General features: G+C 35.0%; 1 protein-coding gene across 6 annotated transcripts; it reads right to left on the bottom strand.

Moving 5' to 3' along the window:
- Window positions 1-2,767: 2,767 nt before the first annotated feature.
- Window positions 2,768-18,279, bottom strand: LOC143231425 (transcription factor ETV6-like). 6 transcript variants are annotated; one of them, XM_076465965.1, is made up of 4 exons: window positions 18,097-18,279; window positions 14,584-14,671; window positions 3,878-4,091; window positions 2,768-3,412 (listed from the first exon to the last, which is right to left on the bottom strand). In XM_076465965.1, the coding sequence occupies exons 3-4, from the start codon at window positions 4,074-4,076 to the stop codon at window positions 3,198-3,200; spliced, it is 414 nt and encodes a 137-aa protein (XP_076322080.1). In that variant the 5' UTR covers window positions 4,077-4,091; window positions 14,584-14,671; window positions 18,097-18,279; the 3' UTR covers window positions 2,768-3,197. The 6 variants fall into 6 exon arrangements, with proteins under 6 accessions (XP_076322080.1, XP_076322077.1, XP_076322076.1 ...); XM_076465962.1 differs by lacking the exon at window positions 14,584-14,671 and having other exon boundaries at window positions 18,097-18,278; XM_076465961.1 differs by lacking the exons at window positions 14,584-14,671; window positions 18,097-18,279 and adding an exon at window positions 4,633-4,785.
- Window positions 18,280-18,574: the final 295 nt, after the last annotated feature.

Raw genomic sequence — 18,574 nt, 5'->3', positions numbered from 1 at the left:
TATATATTTTAACCTTCACTAAAACTGAAATAGTTTTCTGTCTTTAATGGAATTGATAAATAGATCAAACACAATACGGATGGAGTTTATACATATTTCTAACATAATCTGTAATAGAACTAATATATATTTTAACATCCAATAGAACTGATATACATTTCAAAGAATAATCTCCAATACAATTAATACATATTTTAACGACTGATATAACTGATAAATATTTCAACCTCCAATAGCACTGATATAAATTTCAAACACAAACTATAACATAACATATATATATATATATACTTTTCAAACAAAACCTCCTAAAGAAAACATATATATTTCAACCTCAAATAGAACTGATACATATTTGAAGTACCATTATAACTGATATATATATTTCAACCTCAAATAGAACTGATACATATTTGAAGTACCATTATAACTGATATATATATTTCAACCTCAAATAGAACTGATACATATTTGAAGTACCATTATAACTGATATATATATATTTCAACCTCAAATAGAACTGATACATATTTGAAGTACCATTATAACTGATATATATATTTCAACCTCAAATAGAACTGATACATATTTGAAGTACCATTATAACTGATATATATATTTCAACCTCAAATAGAACTGATACATATTTGAAGTACCATTATAACTGATATATATATATTTCAACCTCAAATAGAACTGATACATATTTGAAGTACCATTATAACTGATATATATATTTCAACCTCAAATAGAACTGATACATATTTGAAGTACCATTATAACTGATATGTATATTTCAACCTCAAATAGAACTGATACATATTTGAAGTACCATTATAACTGATATATATATATTTCAATCTCCAATGGAAGCGATATATGTTTTACATTTCGATAAAACTGACATACAATTCAATTCTACTATAGATGATATATGAATAAAACACCATACGAATAGAAGTAAAATATTTTTTGAGTATAATATCTGATAAAACTGGTATATATTTCAAACACAACCTCGAATAGAACTGACATATACTTCAAATTAAGCATTCATATCAGTAAAGCTTACTTTATACAATACGAGAGAGTCTTGTGTTCGATCTGTTTATCAATTCTATTTAAACTAGTTCGTGTACTCTTATTTTTCTGAGGTTTTAATGTCTCTTTTTGTAAAATTGTTTTTTAGTTTTCTGTTTTGTGAAATTATGTTGATGGTTTTGTGAGAAAATAGAAAACAAAAACAAGGAAACAACCAAAAACAACCAACAGAAAGAAGACAACTTAGATAATTTTATTGACATCCAACAGCCAAACTTCCCAGGTAAAATTAAAAATTTATATTTTCCAGAAACACCTAAAAACAACATCTTAAACGATTTTTTCAAAGAATGTTCTCACACAACCATCAACATAATTTCACAAAACAGAAAAATAAAAAAACAACCTTACAAAAAGAGACATTAATTCCATTAAAAACCTAAAACAAGACAAAAACATAAAAAGTTTCTGAGGTTTGTTCCTCTAATCCTTATTCTTACAAAAGTCTGCAGAATGTTTACATGTAAACTTAGAACACTGTATACAACTTCTTCTCTCGTGGAAGATCAGTAGTTGAAACATTTATAACTTCGTAATTCTGGGATCTCCTAACGTACATGTGTAATTTAAAAGACATACTAAGCCAAAAGCATCATAACATGTAATCTAGGCTTAAAAAAGAAACGTCCTCGAAAACTTTGCAGTAATAAGGTATTTATTTCACGTCTGTCAAGACTTCTTTAAGTTACGTGTTTTTCTAAGATGTTTAATATAATCTAGGGTAGCACGCTTGTAGGTACCTAGAAAGTAATTAGGGATATTTAACTTTCACTCTTATGATTGGATGATTTCCTTAAGTTACAACTTTGGTTTAACTTTCACTCTTGTGATTGGGTGATTTCCTTAAGTTACAACTTTGGTTTAACTTTCACTCTTGTGATTGGATGATTTCCTTAAGTTACAACTTTGGTTTAACTTTCACTCTTGTGATTGGGTGATTTCCTTAAGTTACAACTTTGGTTTAACTTTCACTCTTGTGATTGGGTGATTTCCCTAAGTTACAACTTTGGTTTAACTTTCACTCTTGTGATTGGGTGATTTCCCTAAGTTACAACTTTGGTTTAACTTTCACTCTTGTGATTGGGTGATTTCCTTAACTTACAACTTTGGATGAAATTAGATTTTGTTCTGTCAGTATACGATCATCACATTTTAGGTATGAAGCATTCAGCTGTTTTGTAGTAATATGAAAATATGTGAAGCCACATATCAGTGTATGGAGAACTGGTGTTGTATTATATATCGTCCAGTTGAAGCCAATTGTAGATTGTTATTAATATTGTGACTAATGTAAGGATTCGGTTTCAACTTATCCGTATAACGACTCTTCACAAACACTTCCATCAGTGAAAATAGTGCTTTGGTCACCATTAAATTACTAATTGAATATTTCGATCATACAAATAAATAATATTGTCTTCTTTCACCCATAAAAGTATCGTAATAATATTATATGTCTAGCCATTTGTGCAGTACAATAACAAAAACATAAATATTTAATACTGTAAGAAGTTTCTCACATCTTTGATCTTACTAAATTAAATTATGAAGTCTTGTTAGAAATTTGAAAAAACCTTTAAGTACAAATGATCAGATATTTTGGCATTTTTAGCCTAATCTATCAGAGGTAATATTAATCGCAATGGAACTACAAAAGAACTAAAACTTTTTACTTTTTAAGAAAAACAATTTTTTTATTCACGAATGTACGAAGATAATAAACAATAAAAATGAACAAAGACGTTATACACAACATTATAATAAGCCAGAGTTCCGTAAGTTTTCTTGGGTCGGTCAGTCTCTTCAGAAATCACCAAAGTGACACAAGAGAATCCATAAAGAAAAAATTTCCGACTTTTGTGTCACACGAAAACAACAAAATATCCATTATTTTGTGTTTGAACTTGCCAAAGACATCGATAATATAAAACCAAATATAATTTTACAAATGCCAGTGGTACTTTAAAAGAAATAAATAAAAACAATTATTCTTACATAGTATTGTGGGGATATACGAGCTAGTTCTGTCGATATAATTTGACTAGTTTTTACAAAGTTAGTGTGTTATCTATATTGATATTTCTCGCAGGTGTTTCTCAACGATAGAGTGCGCTTGTCAGTCTCAGCTGAAAATCCTTGTATAAAAGTTTACCACCAAGCGGAACACGCTGAACAAACATTTCCATGTTCATCAAACATAAGGCTTTGCCATTCATAAGGAAACGTTCTAATTTTACTGAAGGCAAACGATGACACGATGCCATATGCTTTAACCATGAGGCCACGTGGTCGCGTGTCCACAGCCGCGGATCTACAAAGAATTAAACAAACAAGATATAGCAAGTAATTTTAGGAATACCACCTATACATAAAACAAAATATTACCTTGGAAACTACTGACTGACTAAGACGAGAAAGTGCGAAATAATTTATTATTTACTACTATTTATCTTTGACGAAACACAATAAAAATTCTTAAGGTTTTAACGTTACAGTGTTTTCACTCCTTCATAATATTTTTTCTAATCACTGAATAGAAAAAGGAAGACAATTTTAAAATATTGCTTTCATAATTAAACACAAATGTCCTTAAGATAAGCATCGCAGTCTAGTTAAAGGTTCTGTCGCCATACGAAAACAAATGAGAATAAATTGTTCTAACAAAAATAAACCCATCGTTTTTTAAAATGCGGTTTCAAACATTTTATTTTCTCCATCTTCCTGTCAAATAGTCTGTTTAACATTTGTAAATGAAGTCACTTTAATTAATAATTACCTCTTGGAAGAGGCGGCTCGCTCGTTCCCTTGGTAACCATAGGAGATGTTTCCATTGACAACCGGATGTTACTCCTCCCATCAGTCCAAGATTCGTTGAATTTGTTACACCGAGAATCGGTGAGTGGAATAACAGTTAGTACGGAAATACCATGGCAAGGACAGGCTGGGGACTCTGGTATTAGCGCGGAAGGATACATTATAAACTGTCAGACCTGCATGGATAACAATGAATGTATGACGATAAATATTGATATAATTTTAACTTGACCCCCAACATACATAGATGATTTTTAATAGTTTATTGTTTTCTTTATCACCATTACTTCCGCCAAACGCATTCAACAACATTCGTAGTGAAAAACACAAACAGAAATAAGTATATCATCCCTAAATGTTAGAGTTTTGTCGAACTAAGCATCTTCAAACATACACAAAAATTATAAACCAATAAGACAAAAATATTTGGACAATGCTTAAACATAGAATAAAAAAAAAGTACAGTATGGCTAAATAGAACAAATAGTTTAATATATAAATATATGATGTATATTACATTTCTGTAACACTTGTTTTCCTGCTAAGGTATTTTTAAGCGAGTTTTTACGTTTTAGTGTATTTAACGCCATTAATACCAACATTGTAAGCGGAAATTCCAAAGTTGATGTAAGCACGTTATTTCATTAAGAATTCTTTTTTCAGTGTAAGCTCAACCTAGAAACACGTCATTCAACATTACCGTCCTGTAGAACCTACTTGGAAAGAGAGAAGCCACAGAAAGCGCTCGTCTTCTTTACTGATTTCTGTACGTCTGACGTGAAGTCCGGCAAAGCTTCGCTTCGTTGTGCAAGAAAAAAAAAAAAAAGAAAAGAAAGAAAAGGCAGCTGTTTGTAGCCCTCACAGCAAACAACACCTGCCTGATTCCATGCGACCCCTATAAACTGTTTTCTCTTTCTCTTTATAAAGATATAGGTGGCCTCAAGAAACTGACTCACTGGAACGTGTGTTTAAAGCAAAAGTCAAGATAAACCTAAGCACGCGCCGAACACCTGCTTGCACGCGTAATCCGCACGAGTAGTTTTTGTATCTGTCTAAATAGCATGCATTCACCAATATCTGAGTATAAAATACGATTGAATCAATATTTCAGAAATCGTTGTTCGTGATTCAACTTATACCAACGTGTCTTTGTTTTTGTATTTTAAATTTCGCTTGAAAGCTACGCCAGGGCTATCTGCGCTAGCCATCCATAATTTAGTAGTGTAAAACTAGAGGGAGGGCAACTAGTCATCACCACCCACCGCCAACTATTGGGCTACTCTTTTACCAATGAATAGTGGGATTGACCGTTACATTATAACGCCCCCACGGCTGAAATGGAGAGCATGTTTGTGCGACGGGGTTTCAGACCCACGACCCTCAGATTACGAGTCGAACGCCTTAACCCACCTGGCCATGCGGGGCCCTATTATAGGTGACCAAGGGAAAACGATGGCACATATCCCAGTATGTTTATTATTTACTGTGAAATTTTAAGCGTTAAATTATCATGGGCCACCACTCTCTGAGCATTTAAGGGGCGTTTCCTATGTACAAATAACAATACCGCTTAGCCTGGCTCAACATGGCTTTCACAGGCAAAGGACAGAGATAGCCTATATATCGACTTCTTTCTAAAATCAACATATTTATCGTGAAATTTAAGAGGTTAAATTATTTTTTATCTCTTTCTCCTGTATATTTTCCATCATTTCATGTTTGTATTGATACAATAGCTCACCAGACTTACAAAGAATACATCATTTGTTTTAGTTTTACAACTAAACATTTAAAAATTAAGTTTGATTCAAAACTATAATACACACCTTTCATTCTAAAGATTATTGGGGCGTTTTATTCTTTTATAAAAGGCTGGAAAATTGCTCAAAATGTTTTCACGAATAAAGCTCTTTATCATGTCTTTGAAGAGGTTTTTCAGAACTATTGGATACATAAGTAGAGCCTTGCATTGTCACAACACTTTTTTATTCACATTCAACCATAAACTTGTGGTTGTTTACGAGGTACAAAAGTTAACCAATGCTGGATGAATGGGTGCGTGGTCTGATGACAGCTTCAGGAACCTTTTTCATCTTTTTGGTCTATATTGGAATGCACAGCACATAGTAAAGAATGTTTTCTTATGGTCCTTAGGCTTGGAAACGACAGATCTAGTTGTATCCAGGCAAAGGTAACAGTTTTTGGGAAGCTGAAGGTCTTTCATTATATATATAGTTGAGCATCCAAGAACATCTGAACATCAATAGATAAATGCTTTGTATATAAACATGTTTTGTTGATATGGGGTTCAGTTCCTTTTCATGTTGGTGTTTCTGCACTATCTAGCATCCATATATTCATTATCATCTATATCTGTTTTCGAAGTCTCTTTCATTTGAAATTTTCTGAATTATTCCAATTGACTTGACAATGTTTATATTACAATCCATTCTATATTTTTAATGGTTAACTGCGTTGTGTAAAGGGACATGGGTTTCACTGCATCAGGCTGATCTTTCAGTTTTTTCCTCTTCTGCTATCTCGTGTGCCTTCAGAACACTTGCAAGGTTTTATGGTTGATTGATCCATCCAGATCCATCAGTACAATCATTTAGTGCTAACACTTTTGTCTTATTTGTTATTGAAAGATTACAAATTATGCCCCCTTCAAACTTGCATTGGCCTATCGCACGTCACAAACATATATGTTTATTCTTGAATGACTGGTCTTGATTCTACTGCATTGGAAGTGTAAAATTTATTTACTTGGTTAATTTACTGACACATTTTTGTGTCAGCCCATGTTTTCTTCAGTACAGAGTAGCCTTCCTTTCTGTCAGGGTCTATTTCGCTCCGTTTCTCCATTGACAATGTGACACTGGATTGTGATGGACAGCTCTCCGAAAGCCTAACATTTCAATGTGACACTGGATTGTGACGGACAGCTCTCAGAAAGCCTAACATTTGTGTCGTTCAACATTCTTGCCATTGTATCATCATGGAATTGGTTCACAGTAAAATATTCCCCAGGACTTTCTGTAGACACTGGTATTGATCCCAAGCACCGATTTAATCATCACATTTCTGAGAGTGTGCGGGTTCATCACTTCTTATATTCTTGGAGTGACTTTTACAAGGGTCGAAGATATATTTTCTCACTTTTTGCCTGTTTTCTTTGTTTTTCTTACAGAGAGAACAAAATCATGCAGAAATTATTTTGACGTCCATAATGTTTTGTATCCAACACAAACTGGGTGTAACAAGTTTTTAAATTAGCTACATTATGGTTCATCCGGGTTTCTACTCTATCTGAATAGATAGTGAAGTTTTAATCTTACTGAAGATTCTCAAGGTTTCTTGGTCTGTCACACTCAGCGCTCCGTCCATAGATGAATGTCCGTGGCTATAATTCATATTAATAACATTTAACACCATATCCATAGATGCACGTCCATGGCTGTAATCTGTGCTATCAACACTTAACGCTATGTTCATAGATGGATTCCATGGATGTAATCCACGCTATCAACACTTGACACTATGTCCACGAATTGATGTTCACGGGCATTATCTATATTATCAACACTTAACACCATGTCCATAGATGGATGTCCATGGATATAATCTATGGTTCTTGAAACGTAATTTTCGACGATCTTCACGCCATATTTGATAAAGCCATTTTGTAACAGAAAATTTATATCTATGAAGCAAAGATGCTGTTCCATCTCACATTGTACTTTCTCTGCGATAGCCTCTCCGGTCTAACTTGGATATATTTTGATGAAAAGCATCAATTTGTGTTCTGTTTGTAGATTAGTTTCATAAAAAGTAATTTCTTAATGAATGAATTATCACAGTTTTTTTCAGTGTAACAGTGAAAGGGCTCAATCTTTGGACCAACACTGTTCCTGATTTATATTAATGACGTAGATGGAGGAATGGTCCATAAGATACTCAAATTTAGTGAATACATCAAATTCCTGGGTGTTTCTGACTGTGAGAGGGAGTTGGTGCTTTACAAAAGGATTTACATCATTTAGTGAGTTGAGCAAATAACTGGTAGATGGGTTTCATAATTTAAATTATAAGTATAAATTGAATGATTTTAAGGGTCTCCTAAAAGAAAAGGATCTTGTTATAATAATTGATCAGTCTCTCAAGACATCCAAGTAGAGTGACGTTGCTAGTGGTAGGACAAACAGTATTTTAGGTTGTATCTACAGAAATATTGAATACAAGTCTAAAGAGGTTATAATTTTATTGTATAGATCACTGGTTATGCTACACATAGAGTATTGTGTTCAGTCTCGGACTTCTTACCGAAGGCATAACACTGAATTGTTGGATAGAGTTCAGAGGAGGGTTACTAAAATGGTACCTGGGAAAAAGGGTTTGCCATATGAGCCGATATTAAGAACCCAAAATTCTTTACTCTTGAAAAAAGAAGAGTTAGATTGGATCCGAGTTAAGTGGTTAAGATTGTAAAAGGAATTAATATTGTTAAATCAACGATACTTAGCAGCGAGAATTATAGAACTAGGGAACACAAATATACAAAATTTCGTTTATCATAATAGGTTGGTTGGTCTGTGTCATGAGTTGTGTTGGATGTAGTAAAGGTGGTAAATTTGGGTTTGAAAGAGAGTTTGTTGGATATGTGAACTGGCTTTGATTTTTTTTTAAATAATTTTAGTTTGGTCTGGAGAATGAAACAATCGACATGGACCTTTTTTATCCATAATGTTATATCCGATCTGACGTATTCATAGCTAAATAGTTGATATTATAAGTTTGAGAACAAGTCACTTACTGCCAGAAAGTAAAATTGTCACTTTTCACAGAAAACATTCACTACACTAGTTCATTACTTGCATGTAGTAAAAACATATTTTCCGAACTACAATATCAACAAACGTACAAGAAATACGGGTGGTAAACGTATGTAATAGTCCCCGCAGCAAAACTTCAAACAGATGGCGTGTGGGGTGGAAGGGTGTATGTGTGTGTGTGTGTTTTCTTATGGCAAAACCATATTGGACTATCTGCTGAGTCTACCGAGGGATTGTGGGTGGAAGGTTAGCACTCATTTCAAGTCGCAGTAGAGGCCACTAGACTTCTGGGAGTAATTTGTTTCTGAGGCAGGTGTCCCTCAGGAAATAGGGGTGAGCCTTATTCCATTCATTATATACGTCAACAATATCTCTCTAAAAGATTCGAATCACGGATATTCGTCAGACAATGTTGCACGATAAATAGGAGCGACAATTTTCCAACCTCAATTAAATAGAAAAGTTTAAAACTTCCCCAAAAGTATCGTATTAAAATAAATGTCTCTAAGAATCAATAAGTAGTTTCTACAAAACCAGCAAAACGACCCGCCAGAACTCTACATAAATATGGCACTTCTACAGGTTACGACATCATCAAAATGTATAGGACTAATTTATTACTCTAAATTATCGTGAATTATTCATTTAAAGTGCATGAAAACCAAAGTTTAGCAACGCACGAACTATACCAGGAATCTAAAGGTTAAAACAGGGAGCAACAGCCGATAACATAATCATAAAACATATACATGTCCGCTTATCTAGTACTCACCATCTGCATAGATTAAAAATTAAACAACTTAAAAAATTAAATTACAAACAGTAGAGAACTCTTTACTTACATACGAAGTGCCAAGATCAACATTTCAATTACGTGAAAATAGAAACGTAACCCAATAAATTCCTACATAGCTCGCTAAATTATTTCGTCTAAAAATTGTCCCGAAAACGACTATGAGAAATTCATTGTTATCTTATACATGATAAAGATAACACTAAGTATCTCTTCCAAATTAACATATATATAAGGAATAAAAATAAATTAAGGTCAGCTAAGGCTAGACTGCCATAATTTATCGTTCGTTTTAGATTTGTGACAACACTGAAATGGTAAATGATTGAATTGAATCAAAGTATTAACGTCGTCAAAGCTACTTATCTGAGCATAGTCTCAAAAGGAGCCAGAGTGAGTGTGTGTGGACAAGTTGTACTCTGAACCCCTTGAAGCAATTAAATTAATGTCATACAGAAATCATTAGACATGTGCTGGAGGGAAGGAAAGGCCGAACGAACCTGACCCCCCTTCCTCAGTTCTATAAGAACTAGAGACAGGGTATTTGCTGTGTCCACTGAGGGAAATTGAGCCCCTGATTTTGGCGTTGTTAGTTCGTCGACTTGGCCCGGCATGGCAAGGCGGGTTAAGGCGTTCGGCTCGTAATCTGAGGGTCGCAGGTTTGAATTCCCGTCGCACAAAACATGCTCGCCCTTTCAGTCGTAGGGGCGTTATAATGTAACGATCAATCCCACTATTCGTTGGTAAAAGAGTAGCTCAAGAGTTGGCGGTGGATGGTGATGACTAGCTGCCTTCCCTCTAGTCTTGGGCCTGGCATGGCCTAGCGCGTTAAGGCGTGCGCTTCGTAATCTGCGGGTCGCGGGTTCGCGCCCGAGTCGTGCCAAAAATGCTCGCCCTCCCAGCCGTGGGGAGTTATAATGTGACGATCAATCCCACTTTTCGTTGGTAAAAGAGTAGCCCAAGAGTTGGCGGTGGGTGGTAATGACTAGCTGCCTTCCCTCTAGTTTTACACTGCTAAATTAGGGACGGCTAGCACAGATAGCCCTCGAGTAGCTTTGTGAGAATTTCAAAACAAACAAACAAACAAACCCTCTAGTCTTACATTGCTAAATTAGGGACGGCTAGCGCAGATAGCCCTCGAGTAGCTTTGCGCGAAATTCAAAAACAAACTAACAAATCGTCGACTTACCTCTGTTCCTGCGGGGGATTTAGAAGAAAAAAGGAAGAGGTCAAATTGTACCTGACCTTCTTTCCCAGGTTTACAGAAGACCTTAATTGCAATGATGACCAGAGGGAAAAATTGTTTGACTTCCGTAGAGAAAAGCCGATTTGCGCAAATAATTTTGCATCTATTGTTTGTTTTATTTTTTGTTTATCCTACAACATGGACATAACTCTTAATTAGAAACTTCTGTATGTTTTACCTATAAATGGCGGAGAAACCTGAACATCTCAAAAGTAAAATCAGTAGATCTACTAATTGTCATTCAAAAGATGTCCTCTTGAAGCACACACAAAGAAGTGGCCCAAAATAATTTCACGCTAAATATAGGTTTTAGAAAGAAGTTGGCATACGTGCAGTTTTTACACAATTAAATCACTTTAGGCAAAGTAAATGATACTGTTCTTGTGGAGAAGGTGTCCTTTTTTAAGAACATTAAGAGAAAGGAGTGGTCCAAAATAATTTCACCTTTAAATTTCATAAACACATATGTATAATTTTTTAGAAACAAGCTGACATGTCTGTCATCTCTGCCCTATTATTTTACCTATGAAAACGTCCTTGGGCTAGGCTAAGTGGTATTCATTTCTGTTGAATGAATGGCCCTTGAAAGGATAGGCAGAACATAAATGGCCCATAATATCCTTACCTCTTAAGATTTAATGATAAGTCCTAACAGATGGGAACAAGATGCTGTGTTAATAAGACGTTATGTAAATAAGAAGTCAACTTCCACGTCGTTCATCGCCACTGGATATGGCAAGTGTGACGTAATATTTGTCTTAGACTTCTTGAGCGACTCTATAGTTGGTCACCTTCAGTATCACCCTTATGATTTCTCGTGTTTATAAAACTCACGTATTTATTCTTTAAGAATGTCTCTTGCTATTTGATGATCGCATTACACTTAACAGCATCCCATAATTGTACTATTTTACCTTGTTAATTTACTGTAACTGTACGTTTCTTGATTTTAAGCCAATTTAACTCATTCTTTAGGCAAGATATGATGCATTCTTTTTTAAACGTATTTTTATCTGGACTGAACAAGCATGTTCCATAAGAGCAAGGCCCTTACTGGTTGTTTGTCTTCCTGTTTTTGTATAGAGCTAGACTGAACAAGCATGTTCCATAAGAGCAAGGCTCTTACTGGTTGTTTGCCTTCCTGTTTTCGTACAGAGCTATTCAATAGGTTACGTACTTACAGCTGTCGCTAACTTGTAACTTGTAGGATAGAAAGAAGGTAGGTAATCAACATCAACTCCTGGGCTACACTCACGTGACAAAATAGTGGGATTTCACTGTCACTGTTATAACGCACCCAAGAGGGATATGGAAGGTAATCAACATCAACTCTTGGACTACACTTGTCTCACGGAATAATGGGATTCAACTGTCACTGTTATAACGCACCCAAGACTTCAAAGTGCAGTGTCGTCACGTTTCTAGAGCTACAGAATGAAAATCGTGAACCCTCAGATTCATTCTCTTGTCACGCTAATGACTTTGCCACGTCTGATTCTTTAAGTTTACAATAAGAACAGTAACAGCTCTGTAATTAAAATCTTGTTAATAATTTGATTTAGTAGTACATGTTTTAAAACCCTCTAACATATAAAAAGAATCAAAGGACAATATTATAATACTAAAATTCATTAAAATAGACCTGACAAGTTTCACTAATTTCAGTTTGTCATTATCATAATGCTCAATGTATTTTATTCAAAGGCTAAAACTATATCTATACCTTAAAATTTCTCAACTACAACAATTGTTTTCATTGTGACAGTTAAGAAATATACATATATTCATGTTGGTTCACCAGTGTCACAGTTGTTGCAGAAAGCGACAACTTAAAATACAAGAACCAGAGCATATCTTAAACGACGCCTTTACAAATGGAACATAAAAACACGACATTTATGTACAATGTACCTTGACTATTACATTGTAACTGCCGAAAGTACTTATATAACATTCGGACGTGATTATAAAATATAGAGCGTCAGATGAAATGCCATTAAAAATGTAGTTTCAATACATTTCTTGTGAAGAATAAATTTGCGAACATTTTTTCTATTCGGGTCACGAGGCGGTTCTAAAGTAGGCGCTCAGGTGTAAGCTTACCTCTTCCTCTATTATGTATTATCGTTCATTTTCAAATTTAAAGAGAGAAGTGTGAATGACCAAGATGGTGGAACACAGTTAAAAACAAGTAAAAAAAACATGAAAAATATGTCCTTACATGACACATAACATGCTTTACCACACTCCTTATACATTATAAGTACAAGTTGTACTAAAACAATACCGATAGATTAATGCAATGACAGTTAATCAGTGATGACAAGAAAACCCACTTGTAGAGAAAAATATATACGCAAAAACGGCTCGTTTGGGTTGATAAATTTTTTTACGTAGAGGAGCGAACAACGTTTCGACCTTCTTCGGTCATCGTCATGTTCACGTTTTTACATATATATATTTTCACTGCAATAACTCTTATTTTATTTCCTGTGTGAGTGAAGGACACTTGTAAACAGACAATAATTAGTTTATCAGTTTTCCTTTTATAAGCCGTGATGTGTCAGTCGTTTTGGTCTGTTAGTCAAGCATTTTATAACAAGCTGGTAGCGGGTGTTTCTGTTATTAACATGGGGTGTTTAAAGAATGATAAGAAGTTTCAGGTCGTCTCTTACGTTTTCATCCATCATTGGCTGTACTACACAGGTTAAAGGAACATAACAGTACTGCACACTATACAAAGACGTTGCAAATCATGTGTGTCTAACTTTGTCAAATATGGTACAAAATTGTGTAAGTAACGAGCGAGCGAATGAGACGAGAAAATTCTCCGTTAAAATATTTAGTAAGTTAGCAAAACAAAAGTAAATTTAAAAATAGTTGCAAGTGAAGGGATGTATTATATCTCTTTTAGTTTACTACGAGTGTTATAATATAGGTAGTTTATAGAGAGCAAAAAAAACTCATTTAGTTTTAGAAGCGATAGCTTATTACAGGTTCGTATGGATAATATTTTACGAATTGGTGATTGTTGTGTTACGATCTCTTGTTACTAAAACATTTTACTTTTTATTGTTCTGTTAATTTAGTATTATTGCATTAATGATATCTCGTGGCGTGTGCAATGTTTTATACCTCTGTCAAGGTAAAAATACGCATCGAAAATTTAGTTCGAAAGGTAGATCTAGACTGAATGATTGTGAGTTTAGCCACAGAGAGCGTATAATGGCGGTTTTTAAAGTGAAAATATCACAGCTTGTATTGTAATCACAGAGAATAGAAGAATAATTTGTCTTATCAGTTACGTTTTAAAGTAATTCAATCAGCTCTGCGGACTTTGACAAAAATAAGACAATTACTTAAAGCTCTGGATACGTATAACTGTGATATCCAACAGTGTTACAAACATTTGAATGTGTGTTTTACTTGTTTCAGCATATATTACTTAAAACAAGTGGACTGTGAACTGTTTGTTTATTTTTGAAATTTATCTCCAACAAGTCCCAGACGCCTCCTGTAAAGAATTTGACCTTTCTATAAAATCTAACAACGTATTAGCTCAATTACAACAAACGGACACGTACATTTTATATCAAATCTTAAGTCATTAAAACAATTAATATAGTTTTGCTCAATCATGAAGTGATAATAGTTTCTATAACCAGTGTTGTTTTAACTAAACCAACCCTTCTACTTTAATCAAACAACTGACAATAAAAAAAGTAGATTTATTTATTTTAGACCAATGAACACTATCAGTCACATTCACACAAAGTCAACAAACAGAACTTTCTTACGTTTAGCTAGTGTTCACTTATGTTGTTCTTCTGGATTGTATGGTTACATTGAAGATATCCAAAACACCTCTACCTTTGATTGGCTCAGCTACATCGTAAAAAGATGGTAATCAGATCGTATGGCATAAGCTTAACTGTCTACAAGTTACTTTTGTGGACTACAAGCTCTGTCCACAGCTGTTATGTGACACATTCGAGTGGGAGAACTGTTTATATATAAAAGTGTGATTTAATTGACTGTACGTTAATTATAATACAATGAGATGTCCACTTGAATATTTGCTCATAATGAAATAACTTTCCTTCAGAACAATTTAAAAAGAATTCCTTTCCTTCCTTTTCACTAGGAAACGCGAGATGTAAAGTTCGTTGTAAAAAAACAACAAAAACACTCCACCAAATAATATCCAACTATGTTCTACATTCTATCTATCATTTGCTGTTCATTACCTTGAGAAACAAACAAAGATTGTCTTTAGATTCTTACGTCATATAAGCAGCATTTTAGCATTAAAGACAACTTACTGTCACTGTTACGATCGACAGATGAATACAAGTACACGAGCTGAATGTTTTATACGTTCTTAACAGTATGTTATTATCTATACTAATGATTACTTCATCACAGATCTACTGAAGATAGGAACTGTGTAATTTTTACATTTCTGTTGTCATGGTTCTACTATTCGCATTATATCGTATAATAAGCACTTTATGGACTTCTTTAAGCACACCAGAAAAAAACCTCATTAAACAAAAGTATCTACATATTCTTAAATTAATAAAGAAACTCAAAAATCATAATAGAACAGTTTTTAAACTGAAGAGTATCGCATTTTAATTAAAATGTGACTAGCAGTAGACATGGAATTATATAATTCAAGAAGTCGAACAACACGAAACACTCAAATTATATTTACATACTTACTTACGTGAACACACCAAGCACTCCTGTGATTTAATACTTACTTACATGAACACACCAAGCACTCCTGTGATTTACATAGTTACTTACATGAACACACCAAGCACTCCTGTGATTTACATACTTACTTACGTGAACACACCAAGCACTCCTGTGATTTACATAGTTACTTACATGAACACACCAAGCACTCCTGTGATTTACATAGTTACTCACATGAACACACCAAGCACTCCTGTGATTTACATAGTTACTCACATGAACACACCAAGCACTCCTGTGATTTACATACTTACTCACATGAACATACCAAGCACTCCTGTGATTTACATACTTACTCACATGAATACACCAAGCACTCCTGTGATTTACATACTCACATGAACACACCAAGCACTCCTGTGATTTACATAGTTACCCACATGAACACACCAAGAACTCCTGTGATTTACATACTTACTCACATGAACACACCAAGCACTCCTATGATTTACATAGTTACTCACATGAACACACCAAGCACTCCTGTGATTTACATACTTACATGAACACACCAAGCACTCCTGTGATTTACATACTTACTCACATGAACACACCAAGCACTCCTGTGATTTACATACTTACTCACATGAACACACCAAGCACTCCTGTGATTTACATAGTTACTCACATGAACACACCAAGCACTCCTGTGATTTACATACTTACTCACATGAACACACCAAGCACTCCTGTGATTTACATGCTTACTCACATGAACACACCAAGCACTCCTGTGATTTACGTAGTTACTTACATGAACACACCAAGCATTCCTCTGATTTACGTAGTTACTCACATGAACACCCCAAGCACTCCTGTGATTTACATAGTTACTTACATGAACACACCAAGCACTACTGTGATTTACATAGTTACTCACATGAAGACACCAAGCACTTTTGTGATTTGCATACTCACATGAACACACCAAGCACTCCTGTGATTTACGTACTTACATGAACACACCAAGCACTCCTGTGGTTTACATAGTTACTCACATGAACACACCAAGCAGTCCTGTGATTTACGTACTCACTCACATGAACACACCAAGCACTTCTGTGATTTACGTACTTAGTCACATGAACACACCAAGCACTCCTGTGATTTACGTACTTACTTACATGAACACACCAAGCACTCCTGTGATTTACCTACTTACTCACATGAACACACCAAGCACTCCTGTGATTTACGTACTTACATGAACACACCAAGCAGTCCTGTGATTTACGTACTTACTCACATGAACACACCAAGCACTTCTGTGATTTACGTACTTAGTCACATGAACACACCAAGCACTCCTGTGATTTACGTACTTACTTACATGAACACACCAAGCACTCCTGTGATTTACCTACTTACTCACATGAACACACCAAGCACTCCTGTGATTTACGTACTTACATGAACACACCAAGCACTCCTGTGATTTACATAGTTACTTACATGAACACATCAAGCACTCCTGTGATTTACATACTTACTCACATGAACACACCAAGCACTCCTGTGATTTACATAGTTACTTACATGAACACACCAAGCACTCCTGTGATTTACGTACTTACATGAACACACCAAGCACTCCTGTGATTTACATAGTTACTTACATGAACACACCAAGCACTCCTGTGATTTGCATACTTACATGAACACACCAAGCACTCCTGTGATTTACCTACTTACTCACATGAACACACCAAGCACTCCTGTGATTTACATAGTTACTTACATGAACACACCAAGCACTCCTGTGATTTGCATACCACATGAACACACCAAGCACTCCCTGTGATTTACCTACTTACTCACATGAACACACCAAGCACTCCTGTGATTTACATACTTACATGAACACACCAAGCACTCCTGTGATTTACATAGTTACTTACATGAACACACCAAGCACTCCTGTGATTTACATACTTACATGAACACAGCAGGATAATACTGTGTTTTGAATGTAAGCTGTAAGTTATACGTTATGTCTATAATCACTTTTCACACCTGTTTTGAGAAAGAAATATTTATTACTATAAAAGAATCACGAGTCAACATAAGGCCTACAGAAGAATACAGTAACTGATTAATAAGTTTGTGAAAGATTTAGAAGTTCACACACGTCTCTAGTGAAAAAAAAAGTGCTGAGTCAGCATATAATGTGTGTGAGTAGAGATGTCGCTTCGCGCTTTTAAAAAAATCAGTCGCCGGGATCATAGGCGAATGAATTTTCGGCGTTTCGGCATGATATCAATCATGGTTTTCCGAAGATTTTGAGCACGGGATCCGTGTGTGAACACCGAAGAATGGTGAACTACTATATGACCACAACACTGAATTATATGATTAGAATACTGTCAGAAACAAAAGTACCGAATTAGATTATCCAGTATTGTTCTTCGAAATTACAGTTACCTTTGATCAGGAAGGAAGAGAAATATTCGTCTCGGGTTTTGTTTTTTTAAAGTAAAATATAGAACAATTTATAAATGTTTTAAACATAATTGCAACAAAGGGTTATAGTCTAGCACACGTCATACCTTGTTGTGGACAAATGTCTGCACGTGGAGGGTGTATAACAGATCCTACGACCAGCTAGCAAACAAAACCAGTTCTGTAAAACCTTCTTGTTGATTACAGGAATATCTCGGTCGTCTCTCCAGCCACGTCGTCCGTAACATGCACGAGCTACTGAAACAAGGTTTCTCTGTCTACTGGTACTTGACGAACGCGACACAAAAGAAAGTTTTAAACGTCGTAACGCCCCGCCAGAGTTGTAATAAGTCAACGTATCCGCCTGAGGTGTAGAACCTGTCGGAAAAAGAAAACGTCCATCATTCTCTGATAAATAGTGTTCGCCACTATTCACTCACTTCCGGTTCTGAATAGTCCCGGGCCTTGTGGGTGGCACTTCACGGAATGACACCGATTTTTACACACTTGGTTTGAGTACAGTCTGGAAAAACGTTTGTGTTCAGGGCTTTATATGACCAAATGTAGTACAGTCTGGAAAAACGT

Source organism: Tachypleus tridentatus, chromosome 11 (genome assembly GCF_004210375.1).
Source record: "Tachypleus tridentatus isolate NWPU-2018 chromosome 11, ASM421037v1, whole genome shotgun sequence".
NCBI lineage: Eukaryota > Metazoa > Arthropoda > Merostomata > Xiphosura > Limulidae > Tachypleus > Tachypleus tridentatus.
Note: the sequence above shows the minus strand (reverse complement) of the source record. Positions and strands in the feature narration are given on the sequence as shown.